The following is a 13,303-nucleotide window of genomic DNA, read 5'->3' as shown; positions in this document are numbered from 1 at the left end:
GGTGACCAAGCCATGGAGCATGGCATCAAGCTACATACAGATGAGGGGCACCTGGCTGGCCCAAAGATGGGTTGGGCTGGTGGAGTGTGCGACCCTTAATCTCGGGGTTATGAGTTCTAGCCCCACATTAGAGGTAGAGATTACCTAAAAAAAAAAAAAAAAAAAAAAAAAAAGATTAAAAGGGACCTTGAGCATATCCATCAGAGAGCCACCAAGATGATAAAGTACTAAGCAGCAAGATGCTGCTTATTGGTTTTGGGGTCCCTTGACAACTTGGCTGTACCATCCACCCAAATTTGGCTGCCTTCTTACAGGAAGGGTATTTACCTCACATGGCGGGCTGCCCACCATGTCTGTGTCTCCTGTGCATTTGCTCATGTAGTTTCACCACAGGGAATTTTTTCTTCTTTCCCCCATCTATCCACAGCTTACATATATCCTTTAAGGCCCAGCTCCTAAAATCTGTCTTTAAATTCTGTTTCTTCCATTCAGAATTCTTAGAGCTCAGGACATAGCCCTCAGATAGTCAGAATGTGGTACAGTTTGCTGTTGTTGGCCCTGGTAGTGCTATTACCACCTTGTCCCATCTCTCCAGCTCATTTGTAAGCTCCCTGAGGGCAGGGATAGTGTCACCTATATTTGTTTTTCCCATAAGGTCCAGCACAGTGACTGGCCTATGGCAGTACTTGAGGGGAACAACAAGTATTTGTGGATGAAAGTCTAGGAAAAATTGACTTAGACTGATGTGGATAGAATTATGCTAGATGAATAAAAAGATGTATATGTATGGGTGGACTTTCTGGGAATGAGGGTTTAACCCAGAAGACTTGTGAAATGCTCTTCCATGACTGGCAGCCTTTTAGAAGACGAAAGGGGCGCCTGGGTGGCTTGGTCAGTTAAGCGTCCTACTTCGGCTCAGGTCATGATCTCGTGGTTCGTGGGTTCAACCCCATGTCAGGCTCTGTGTTCACAGCTTGGAACCTAGAGCCTGCTTCAGATTCTGTGTCTCCTTCTCTCTCTGTCCCTCCCCTGCTCATGCTATGTCTCTGTCTCAAAAATAAATAAAACATTAAAAAAACAGTTTAGGAGAGGAGAGACCCTGCCCAGTCTCTCTAGAGAGGGTTAGATGCAGCAGGGCACAAAGGCCCAACTCTGAGCAGAGGCCCAGAGCAGAGAGATGCTTTCCAAGATGCAGGGCAGGCCTCACCTCTGGCCCCTCAGAGCAGAGCACACACAGCTCATGCTCTCAGCCAGTGAGGAGGCCTTGTGGGCCAGAAATCGCGGGGGTCGCAGGGGCCAGCTGGTAAAGGAGCAGAGACAAGATTGCAGTGGTTAAGAGGAGCATGAGGGCAGAGAAGACCTTACCTGGCACAAGCAGCTCAGGCCCCAGGGTCCTTTGCTGGTCTCTCACAGCGGCCCAGACCAGCAGCCTGGCACTATGCCTTGATCAAAGGGAGGTAGAAGAATGGCCTGGCTCTCGCAGAAGACCCCACTTTCCAAGTCTGACAGGAGCGTGGCTTCAGCTTCCGTCTGTTCTGAGCTCGTCCCTGTAGGCGTCTGGAGGGAACGCACAGATGGGTTGGGCTGATGGGACTGGCTGAGTTAGGGGGAGGGAAGCCTGTGGCGCGTGCAGTCCCCCTCCTGGGGGAGGCCCTGCCGCCACCACCATCATCTTCAATATGCATATTTTCAGCTTCAGCCACGTGAAAGGCACTGGACCTTTTTCCCCATCTGCCCCTTTGGCCACATTTGACCATTGGTGGTAGTCTTCCTTTAAAAGCCCTCCTCCTAGGGCACCTGGGTGGTTCAGTGGGTTAAGTGTCTGACTTTGACTTGGGTCATGATCTGTCAGTCTCGTGAGTGACTTCGAACCCTGCTCAGGCTCTGTGCTGACAGCTTAGAGCCTGGAGCCTGCTTCAGATTCTGTGTACCCCCCCTCCTCTGCCTCTTCCCTGCTCACACTCTGTGTTGCTCTGTCTCTCAAAAATAAAGAAATGTTTAAAAAAAACCAACAATCTCCTCTTGGGGTGCCTGGCTGGCTCAGTTGGTAAAGTATGCTACTGTTGCTCTCAGGGTTGTGAGTCTGACCCCCCGGCGCTAGGCATAGAGTTTACTTTAAAAAAAAAAAAAAAAAAAAAAAGGCCTCCTTCCTTGGCACTGGCCACTACCTGCACAATTCTAGTCCTTCCACGGCCTGCCTCTGTGGTGGCTACATCTCCACCTTCTTCGTCTGCTTTGGTCCTTCTTTCTCTAGAACATCAAGGCTGTGTTTTGTTTTACATTATTTTATTTAGTTTTTGAACAGGTGATATACGCCATAGTTAAACATTCAAAAGGAACAAAAAGGGCACACGATGAAAAGTACACTTCCTACACCTGTCTTGCCCCCCCCCAACTGCCCTCCCCGGCAGCAATCAGTAACATCCTGGTTTGTCATTTGTTGGGTCACAGACCCCTTTGGCAATCTATGAAATCTATGCACACTATTCTCAAGTGCATGACTGCATGGGCACATGAATTGTCCCACTTCACAAGAATCACAGCCCCTAAAGCCCATGTGTGATTTGAGGCAAGGATCCCAGCCAGTATTGTATCCTCTCCCTTTGTACCTCCCTTAGCATGATTTGTGGGGTCTGGGGCAAAATTAAAATGCAGGGCTCCTTGCTCAAAGATTTTCAAGGCCGCAATAGCAACACATTCTACTGAGCACGGGGTGCCGTGTAACTGCTGCTCATCCTTTCCTCTGGCTCCTCTGCTGCCATCTTTTTTTTAATAAAACGTTTTTAAAAATTTTTAAATAATGTTTTTATTTTAATTATTTTTGAGAGAGAGAGAGAGCATGAGCAGGGGAAGGGCAGAGAGAGACAGAGGAAGACACAGAATCTGAAGCAGGTTCCAGGCTCTGAGCTGTCAGCACAGAGCCCGACGCAGGGCTGGAACCAGTGAACCACAGGATCATGACCTGAGTGGAAGGAAGTGGGGCACTTAACCGACCGAGCCACCCAGGCGCCCCTCTACTACCATCTTTATGGGAATTATTCTCATTTCTGTATCTCTTGCCCTAACTTGTTCTGAATTTCAGACCCAGATCTTTGGAGAGCTGCCGAAACCCCATATGGATATTCTAGCATCGCAAACTCAAGAGTCTCCAAAATGGATCTATTTACCCATGTCCTCCTCTGCCCTCTAACTCCCAGTTCCTCACCCACCACCTAAGACACCCGCCTGTACCCAGTCATCACAGTCCTGACTCACACCCGTAGTGCCTCTCCTTTCCCACTGCCTTCTCCCTATGGTCAGTACTTCATTACCTTCCAATATGTAAAGTTAATTGCCCGCTAAACTCAGCTTCTCAGGCCTTATCTTTGCTGCCCCAGTCCATGCACCTCTCCCAGCCTCCTCTGCCCAAGGACCATCCTGCTCATGTCACTTCCATACCCAAAGACCTGTGGTGACTCACTGCCTGCAGGCTTGGGCACAAACTCCTTTGCCTGCCATTTAAGGTACTTAAAAGTAGGGTTCCAAACCTTCTACTCTGTGCTCATTTCTTACCCCCTCCCCTTAATGTCCCTGAGGTTTCAACCCAGCCATCTGTCTTTTAATGGGCCCAGTGTGTTTTTACACATTTTACATTTTGAAGTGCCTCTGTTCACGGTCCCTAGAGTTTCCTGGCTTATTCCCCCATAGCCATGTAACTTCTCTGGCCTTTTCACCACAGCCACTGCCCATGGCCCCGGCCATTGTGTCGCTTACATTTCTTCTAGTGACCTTCTTCTTCTTCCCCTCATCCTTACTGGAGCGGGAACCTCCGACGCAAAGCTGGATAAAATTAAGTATCAAGCAGACATGAGTGGGATCCCTGCTCTGTTGCTTACTGACCTCAAGCAAGTTACTTAAACTGTTTCTTCTACAGTATAAGAAGTAGTAACACCTTATATGGTCCTTAAAGAATTAACAGAGAAAAATTAATAAAGTCCTTAGGATAATGTCATTATTCATATTACCATCTCATAACCACTGATGCTGAACTGGTCCCCTTGGCTCCTTCCCACCAGCTACAAGGACTCGGGAGACATCTCATCCCTCCTCCATCAAGCTCTGGGAACCTGAGTGGGGTGGAGTGGAGGCCTGGCCCTCAGGTACTCAGGGAGCTATACTGCATGTCTAGGGTGAGGGGAGAGCTGCTGCCTCTGCTCTCTTTGTTCAAACTCGTGGCTCAGCAGAAGACGTGGGCGTCCCCAGGGGGAGACACTGACAGCTTCAGTTCTCACACGGGCTTTGCAGGTGACATTTGGGAGGGTGGAGGCCTGCCAGGGGAGGTGCAGGCCGTCCCCATCATGCCCCAGCTGATGGGCCTCTCTGGTGGATGTGGGCCCCACCTTAAACCAGCCCAGGACAAAGCTCTGTATAGCTCTAGGTGCTAAATGTAGCCTCCAGCTTACTCTGCAGAATAAGGTCATGTAAGGAGATGAGGTCTAGAGTCTATGGACCTGGTTCCATTGTGTCATTAAGTCACTAAATTACTTCTAGTATTTCCTTGCTCCTCTCCAGGGTTGTCTGCTCATCTACAAAGCGACAAGTTGGACCCAGCGATCTCTAAGGGCCTGTGGCTCCTTGTTACGGACTACAACCAAGATTGAGTCAGTTCTGAAGCCTCTGTAGAGGTAGGTTTAGGTTCTTTGCTCCTCTGGGCCTAAATTTTGTCTCTAACAGTTTCCATCTACATCTATCCCTTCTGCAGGGCTTTTGAGAACAGAGTCAAAATGAGCAAATGTAGTAGAAAAGTTCTTTATTGAAAAGGGAAGGGTGGCTCTTTTGCTGGGGCCTCCTGGGCCCAGGGTGCTGCCTGCTCAGCTCTTAACAATGGCATCTGAAGGCAAGAGTCTGTCCAAACCTTACCTTTAATAACCTTAAAAGGGAAGTGCCGTGATGTAGTGGTAAATCACAGAATCGATTCTGAAAAATGGCACTTCCAGGCCTTTGCCTTTAAGAACTTCTTAAAGGCAAAGTGGACAAGTGCAGCAGGTAAGAGCCAGCACGTTTTGGGAAAAGTCTCAAAGAAGCGTCTCCAGTGTTTTTACCTTTAAGGATGTCTTAAAGATGAGGCGTGTTCGCGCAGAGAACTGTAAAGAGGTCTACCAAGCACCTTTCCAGTTCTCACTTTCAGGGTCTCTTTACAGGAGAGGTGGTCAAGCGCGACTTAATAAAAGTCAAAGTAGCTCACGGAACTATATCCCCTCCTGCCCGCCAGAAGCCGCCTTGCCCGCCGACCGCAGCGCGCCCGCCCGCAGGTCTGCGTCCTCGCCTTCTAGGCGCTCTTGGGCGGGGAGGTAGCCAGGGCACGCGTGGTGGCAGGGCTGGGGGCGACGCCCACCAGGGGCTGGGGGCAGGGGGCCCGCCCCCCGCGGCCACACCCGCGCGCCCTCAGACTTTTTGGTTTACTAGACGGTCTTCACAAAGGAAGCCGGACGGGGGCGGGGCGGGGTGAAGGGGTGAGCTGAGGGCGCGGTGACCATGGCGACCGCGGTGGCCATGACGACCGCGGCTCAGAGCACGGAGAGGTCGTGACACGACCTGGAGCGCTGCTTGAAGAACTTGGCGTTGCGCGGCACCAGGTTGGCAAGGAAGCGCTTGGCCTTCTTGGTGAGGCTCTCGCGGCGCGCGGGCGGCGCGGGGCCGTCGGGGCTGCCCCACTCGGGCCGCGGGCCCCCGGCACGGCTCCGGCCCCGCCGCAGCCGGATCTGGCGCACCGCGCCCTCGAAGAGCTCCCGCGTGTTGTGGTGCAGCGCCGCCGACGTCTCGATGTGCTTGCAGCTCAGTGTCCCTGCCAGGTGGCGGCCCTCTGCAGGAAGGGACAGGTTGAGGAGCCCGCGGGCTACACTGGGCCCGGGGTGGGGCCAGGCAAGGGTGGGCCTGGGGAGATGCCCGCTGTGCAGTACAAAGGGGTCCTGGCAGGTGAATCTCTTGCAACTGAGAACAGGCAGGGATCAGGTGGAGGGTCTTGGTGGTGCCGAGGGAAGGAGATAAAGGGGCCTTGGCGAAGAGGTGAGGAGTGAAGAGAAGGGGTTCTCCGGCGCTAGACATGGGTATTGGGAGTCTGCCCTTAGCCTGTCCTGGAAGGGTAGAAGGGCCTTGTGGAAAAGAGGTCACTTGGAATCTCCCCTGAGATTGCAAGTGTTAATTAGGTCCAGGATACTCACCCTCCAGTGAGACCTCCCTCGAGCGGGCTAGGTCACTCTTGTTTCCAACAAGGATGACAGGGAGGTCGTGGTGGGGCCTCTCAGCCCGGAGCCGAAGTAGGGTCTCTGGAACTTTGGAGAAGCTTCGTCGGTCGGTGACTGAGAAGACGATGAGAAAGGCATCCCCGGTCTGAAGGCAGTGGTCCCGCAGCCAGCCTCCTGCGTCTCCCTGCATGTGGGCAGAGAGTGGTGGGATGTCAGGGCTGGAGGCATGGGAGAACCTGTTCCCCACCTACATCTCAAGGATGAGGAATCTGGATGTGAGGGAGAAGCCACCTCCTTAGGACAGCAGAACTAGTTAATGGCATGATCTCCATCCCTAGAGTGTGTTTTGGAGGAGAAAGTAGTTTGTAATGTGAGCCCCGCATGGGAGAATTGGGGAGATAGGGTCCTAGGCTAGGGTAGCCCATCCTACTTTCATATGCTTAAACTCTTAACTTAAAAATGAATGCTCTTCAGCTGTATGTAATCTGGCCTCTCATTTCTATGTGGTAACCATTTTTGTCCAAACATTCATAAATCCTCACTTATTTCCCTTCCCTGATATTCCAGAGCCCTGAGCTCTTGTCCTGTCAGGTAAGACTCTTCCAGGCTGAAACACGTATGGATGGGGTCAATTTCAGGGTGTGTAGCCTGGCTTGCAGCTTCAGGGTTTGTCAAATTCAGATCCTAACTTTCCTCAGGGTCAGAAGATCCTGGAAAGACAGCGGCTCTCAGTGCCATGGTATGCACAATTGATGTGGGCCTTTGCTCTCTGGATGACACATATGAAAGGTCATATGTCCAGTACATATTAAAACCAGGGCCTACAGAGCCACCCGCCTTCAGCCAGACTTTGCCCCTCCCCAGCTCTCCTAGGTTTCATTGCCTGCTTACAGCCCTGTCTTAGTTCTTACCTGTTCCCAGATGTCATAAACAATTAGAGTCACTTCCTCCTTATCCACCATGATGCGTCTTTCATAGGTATCCTCTGTTGGGAAATAAGGACAGGGAATAGAGCCCATCAGGAGGCTCCCCAACACTCATGAAACCTGGTAACCAGGGACGCCTCAGATCCCAGCACCAGGGACCCCCTCCAGGGAGGTTGCCACAGAAAGCATTGAAGTAACTTCTCTTAGGTTTTGGCCTCTGGGGGCTGCTCATGCCTCTTGCATCCCTGACTAGGGGTCCGCAGGTGCTTTTGACCCTTTCAGGGTTTCCCCTCCAAATACCTGGGTTCTCTGGCTCATGAGCACTATCTCCCTGGAGACCGCCGAAAGTGCCTGCTAGGGTGCTCTTGCCCACACCGCTCTCCCCTACCAGCATGACCTTGAAGATGCCATCTTGTTCGGTGGGGGCTGCCTCCCCCGAGCCCAAGGAGTCAGAGGAGCCAGAGGATGAGGCTTGAGGTGGCCAGTCAAGTTCATCTATAGCTTGGGCACGCCGCAGCTGGTGCTTGTAGGGAACAGGCATACTGCCTCTTCGTCTGGGTGCCCCTGGGGCCGGTGGTGGCCCACCCCGGTCCAACCCTGCCAACAGCTTCTCTGGCTTCTTCAGCAGTGTGGCATCTGTTTCTGAGGTGGGGGGTAGGCAAAGAGAAAGAAGCTATGAGTGAAGGTATGCCTGGCCATCTGCAGAGGGCTCAATCCTGGCTGCTCTGGCTTCAGAGGCCCAGCTGATGACCATGCCCCAGAAGGAGCTGAGAATCTTTGGTCTGACTTCTTACACTGAATTCCCTCAGAAGCCTGAACTGGTGGGGCTCTGAGGAGCTGAGCTGAAGGCTTAGCCAGTGTGGTTCCAGCCACAACCTGTTTAAAACATGCCCCATGCAGGGGAGGCACCTGTGCGCAGGCTCGCACACCCACTCACTCTTCACACTGACACACAGGCACACCCCCAGACTAGGCCTCTGGCCCTGAGGGCTGCCCCTGTTTCCACCAAGAGGCCCTGCCTTCCACTGCTTCTGCACTGGTTGTCCCCACACTGGGGAGGGGCACAGGGGATGAGAAGCTGAAGCTGCTGCCCAGGTTCTGGGGGGTGGGTACTGGTAGAGTCAAAAACTTTGTGGGGAGCCTATGCCCAGGGAAGGGCCTTTGCTCATTACGATGTGTGCATTGGGTCCCCCTCCACGGTGTGTGAGAATTGCCGCCTCTTCGCTTCTTCAAATGGCCCTCTAAGTGAGCACTCCTGGTGCATGGCTGTGTGTGAGAACCCTTCTGCATCTCTGACCTTCCCGTGAGTTCCAGAGAATCTTGTGTTCATGGTGAGGTAGAGGGAGGGAGGGAGAGAGCGAGAGAGCGGGAGCATGAGCAAGAGGGAGAGTGACAATGCATGGGTCAGGGTAACTGGAGGAAGAACGACAGACACAACAAAGGGGGATGGAGAGAGGCTGGAAATAGCCCAGGATCAATACTTGGCTGGCAGCCAGGGCCTCCTCGAGCCAGTGAAACCCTTACAACAGGTCCCCAGGGTAGCCCCCAGCCTGTGATCCCCAGGCTTGTGGGCTGCCCCTTTCCTTTCCCCCATCCCTCCTGCCCATCCCAGCCTCATGGGAATGAGGCTGACCTAGGGGCTAAGCACCAGTTTCCCCAGCGAAGCCCCGGAGTGATGGGGGGTGGGGGTGTTTAGGCAGCACTCCGCAGCCCCCAGCCCAGCCCAGCCTCAGTCCTGGTGTGAGCGGGAGGCTTCTCCACTTCCCTAGTTGCTGTTTGGGTTCAAGCTCCGTCGGCCGCCAGTTCTGACCTCCCCACCAGAGCTTCAGCTCCCACCCCCCGTGGTTTCTGCTGGAAACCTGCCCAGCTCAGCCCTCACCTGGTATGGGCGTCCCGGGGGGGGAGGCCTGGTGGCTGCCGGAGGGGCAGAGTGCTGTGGTTTCTGTGTCTGTGTCCATGTCCGTGTCGAGGTCCGTGTGCATCCGTGTGCGTGTGCAGCCCAGCCGCTTGCAGTCCCCGCTCCCTCACTCAGCAGCACTGTCAGCTTTTCCCTTAAATACCACCCCCATTCCCCCCCCCCCAACACCTGGGGAAGTTGTCCCGCCCCCTGATGAGGTCACACATGCTAATGAGCAGTGATGTCAGCGGGATTCCCTCCTTTCTGCCCCCCCCCCCCTTCCTTTGTGTGGCTTCCCTCTGGGAGCACACACACTGCGGAGTCTGGCTAAGACCTGAACAGACTGGAGTCAGAGGAGCAAAAGAGACAGGCGTTCAGAGGAGTGGGCTGAGGGGTCAGTGGGTAAGGGAGTGGAGGATGGCCAGAGGCAAGGACCCAGGGACTGGGAGTCCAGGAACCAGGACTGTGCGTCATTTGTGTACTCTCAGTCTCCCAGCCCAGCGTCCAGCTCAGAGTGGCTGCTCAGTGGCTAAATGGAGGGCCTGGAGGCAGAAACCAAAAGACACCGGTCACCCTGGCACCAAGCTTCCCCATCACCCTCTCCTTTCCCATACCACCCCTTCTGGGTTAAGACACACCAGAGTAGCCACTTCCCAGCTGGGCCCCTAGGCAGATGGGGGCTCTAAGGAAGGGGAGATGGCTGCCTTGTTTGGGCAGCTTCATTCTGTCACTACGTTTAGGTGGATGCGAACCATGTGGGCTCCCCTTCTCTCCCTCCCTGCCAGGCCCACCAACCTGGTGTTAGTACACAGGTTGAGCTTAGCCCTCTAGAAGTTCCCAGTCCCAAGTGCCAGCCCCCTCTCCACACTCTCCAGGGCACCACCAGGCCTCCTGGGCTACACGATGATGTCTGTGTCTTTGTGGGAAGCCAGCATGGCACCTCTCCTTTACTGCTCCTTTTCTGCCAGCTTCCTTTTCCCTGTCTGAGTGCCAGATCCTTTTTCGTGTGGAAAGCCCTTTCCCTTCAGATCAGCTCTTATCTTTCTTCCCGACGCTGCAAGCACCCAAACATACCTTCTGATTTTCTGGCTCCTCCTCACCCCATGTTTGCCAGGTGCTGTATGAAGCAGCTTCCTGCATTATCTCCTGTCATTCTCATGACCTGAAGGCTTAGAGTGGTAGGGGGGTAGCCTGTCCCCAAATCAATCATCAGCTGGAAAATGGGGACACCAGGATTCCCACCCTGGTTCTTCCAACGCCAAAGACTGTTTTTCATCTGACTTGCTGCCTTCTTTGTCTTAAATATTCCAACTGTCTTCTATTATTTGGAACAGTCTGTATTGTAATCTTCAGGGGACTCCTCCAACGGAAGAGACAAATAGTAATCATGGACTAATGTGCAGTAACACTTCACTGACCGGAGATGAACTACAGGGCAACGTTTGGGGTCTAGGGGGAGCAGAAGGGACCCCTGAGCAACTACAGTACTTACATACTTTACTCATTGGATAGACTCTCCAGGCTTCAATCACAGCTTCCCTTGTCCTTATTTACAATTTCAGTATGTGTCTATGTGTTCCTATACTCATTACAGGAAATTACAGAACATTAGAGTAGCAAGTGACCCCTGATCACCCAGTAGCAAGGGCAACAACACCACAAAACACTATAAAGGTGTCATAAGCATTTAAAAAGTCATCTAAGAGCATTTTGGCAAAAAGGCGAACAGCTTCCCTGACACTGTTAAGCTTCTGAAAACATTGTTATAGAGAAGCCATTGGTTTCTATGAATGATCCTCAGCCATCTGGAAAAATTTGTGTTCTATTGCAGATGTGCTGAAGACTGTTTAGAATGATTTCCTTCCAAAATGAGTTTTAAAAGTTTTATATTGTAAAGGGGTGAGCTTCATATATCTGGAAAACCCACTTAGGTGGTTGGATTAATTCCTATGATACCATGTAAGAGTGAGACGGGGGCTGCAGACCCCAGGAAGGATTATTGACCATGACCATTGACTGTGCTTTGGGTCACAGGAGCCAGCTGGGTTTCACCTTGAACCACTATCTCTCTTACCCCACTAGTAAGAAGTGGAGGAGGGAATAACCTGAGAAATGTTGGCTCTCCTCCACGGGAGAGTCTGTGGAATAGTGGGGCAAGGGTGAAATTTGGAACTGAACCAATCCAGGTTTAAATCTGCCTCTGTGTAGAGACTGGGCTAGTCTCCTAATTCCTCTGAAACTGCTTCCAAACCTGTGAATTGGGATTATGATGCCCATGGCACAGCCTTGTTTTGAGGGCTCACTACACATGAAAAAGGATCTGGCACTCAGCAGGTTGCCCAACTATCTGGTGCTCCCACAACCTCAGGCAGTGTGGCTAGGGGTCCCTCTCCCCTCCCAGCAGGGCCTGGAGCTTGGTTCAGTCCCAGATTCTTAAGGACTCAATGCTGGTATGTGCTGTTATCTCAGATTCCCAGCCTGATCTCCATCTCATGCTGAGACACCTCCCTCCTCTGCACTGAGAGCCTTGACAGGAGTCCCATGCCCCAATACTGGGCACTTTGGATAGTGTTGTCTCTGTCCTGATAGGATGTGACGTGGCTTTGTTTCTTTTTCCATAGGGCTTGGTGCAAATAAACTTGGGTGACTGCTCCCCAGTTCCCCACCCTCTCCTGGGTGGGACCTTCTGAGTTTCCCATGTTGCCTGTACAAGGCTAAGTCCCCTCTTCCCACCAACCTGGGGCTTCTCTGTGGCTGACAAAAGTAGCATTACCCTTTCCACCTTCTAGAGCATACACCCAGCACCTAGAGAAACTTCTTTCAGGCTCAGGACACACAGCCCTTCCCAGTGAACTCTACCCTCAGGTCTTCCCTCTGGCTTCCTGAAGCATTCCACTCTGAGGAGCATTCTTTTAACATGTCTTTGTCCACAAATTACAAATAACACCAGGAGGTCAAAGATCTGGAGCAGGACAAGCGATGAGGCTGTCAGCTGAAGGAGAGGAGCAAGGGAGAGGGTGCAGACCAGGAGATGGGGAGGTGTGGAAGGAAAATCAGCATTCCCTGCTTCCCTGGGCCTTTCACTAGGGGAACCCAGGGACTGTTAGCACTAGGGAAGGAAGACACAAAGGGAGAAGGGTATGCAAGGATGGGGATCTCTGAAGTCCCTTCCCCAATCTCTGGAGAGGGTCTGGAGTCAAAGGAATCTGGGTCTTTCCCAAGATCCCTCAATCCAGGACTATACCATATTCACTCTCTGCCACTTCCCTAGGCTCTTGCTCACTGAAAAGAGGAAACATGCGGTTGGTGCTGGGTGTGCGGATGTGGGCTCAGACACAGACAGGCTGTAATTAACAGGGCCCTTCCGCCAGAGGCTGGGGCTAGACCAGGCCGGCCAGGAAGGGTGAGGGCGAGCCTGAGGAGAGTCTGCTTCTGTTCGGGAATGCCACAGCTCCATGCCACCCCCATAGACACTTTCTGTATCCCTTGTCCCAGTTTTCATTTCAAACTCTGGGACGGCTTCTGTCACCTCACTTACCAGAGGCTGGGCTCCAACATTTCTCCAGGTTATTCCCTCCTCCATCACCCACTCTAGCTCTTCAGCTCTGGCCACTGCTTACACTCCTGCCTCTTTTCTTAGGAGGTCTGGGGTCCAGCCTGCAGCCCTAGCCCTCACATCTGCTTAGTTTTCTTATCCTGTGGATTCTCACTGTTCCTAGAATCCACAACTCTATTCCACCTATGGACCACATTCTTCAGAGTCTAGTTTGGGCCCTCTTCTAGGCAGACCTTTTTGGATTTGGTCAAAGTGATGCCAGCATCTTCACACCCCAGACGTTTATGATTTTTTTCTCACAACTTATTTTTGCCTGCTTTGAGGCATCCTGGCCAAGAGTTCCCCTATCTTGCACAGGACAGACTGTAACTGCTTGGTGGGGGTGGAGGGTAGAGGCCAGGAGTTAAGGCTCCTGCGTTCCCCTAGGGACATTCTGCTTCTATGATCTGTGCTCTGGGAGTACTCCATGAATGGGAACATTCCCGCTACAGCGCCCAGCTGGCTCACTAGACTTCTGGCCTGGTGGTGAGTAAAGAGGCTTGGTGCTGACCCCTGGTGTCAGTCACCGTAGGGCTGAGCCCCAGGTAATAGGTGGAGGTGGTGGAGAGGGTCAGTCCTTAGGGTTCCTAGAGTGGTGTAAAAACCAAGGGTATGTGGTTAGAAGAAGTAGGAAGAGGGCAGCGTTCCGAGGGCAGAGCAG

General features: G+C 52.7%; 1 protein-coding gene across 1 annotated transcript; it reads right to left on the bottom strand.

The window, feature by feature from the left end:
- Positions 1–4,774: 4,774 nt before the first annotated feature.
- REM2 (RRAD and GEM like GTPase 2) lies at positions 4,775–13,286 on the bottom strand. The gene is made up of 5 exons (XM_030318679.1): positions 9,030–13,286; positions 7,451–7,792; positions 7,136–7,209; positions 6,201–6,408; positions 4,775–5,842 (listed from the first exon to the last, which is right to left on the bottom strand). The coding sequence occupies exons 1-5, from the start codon at positions 9,130–9,132 to the stop codon at positions 5,547–5,549; spliced, it is 1,023 nt and encodes a 340-aa protein (XP_030174539.1). The 5' UTR covers positions 9,133–13,286; the 3' UTR covers positions 4,775–5,546.
- Positions 13,287–13,303: the final 17 nt, after the last annotated feature.

The sequence above is a fragment of the Lynx canadensis genome, chromosome B3, assembly GCF_007474595.2.
Source record: "Lynx canadensis isolate LIC74 chromosome B3, mLynCan4.pri.v2, whole genome shotgun sequence".
Classification (NCBI taxonomy): Eukaryota; Metazoa; Chordata; class Mammalia; order Carnivora; family Felidae; genus Lynx; species Lynx canadensis.
This window is presented reverse-complemented; position numbering and strand designations above follow the sequence as displayed.

What these genes read in the sequence shown, in the direction of transcription:
- REM2 (XM_030318679.1), bottom strand. Translation starts at nt 9,132, where the DNA reads ATGCACACGGACCTCGACACGGACATGGACACAGACACAGAAACCACA. An exon ending in CCCCGGGACGCCCATACCAG is followed by an intron (nt 7,793 to 9,029) that starts GTGAGGGCTGAG and finishes CCCCCACCTCAG; the next exon opens with AAACAGATGCCACACTGCTG. An exon ending in TCATGAGCCAGAGAACCCAG is followed by an intron (nt 7,210 to 7,450) that starts GTATTTGGAGGG and finishes ATTTCCCAACAG; the next exon opens with AGGATACCTATGAAAGACGC.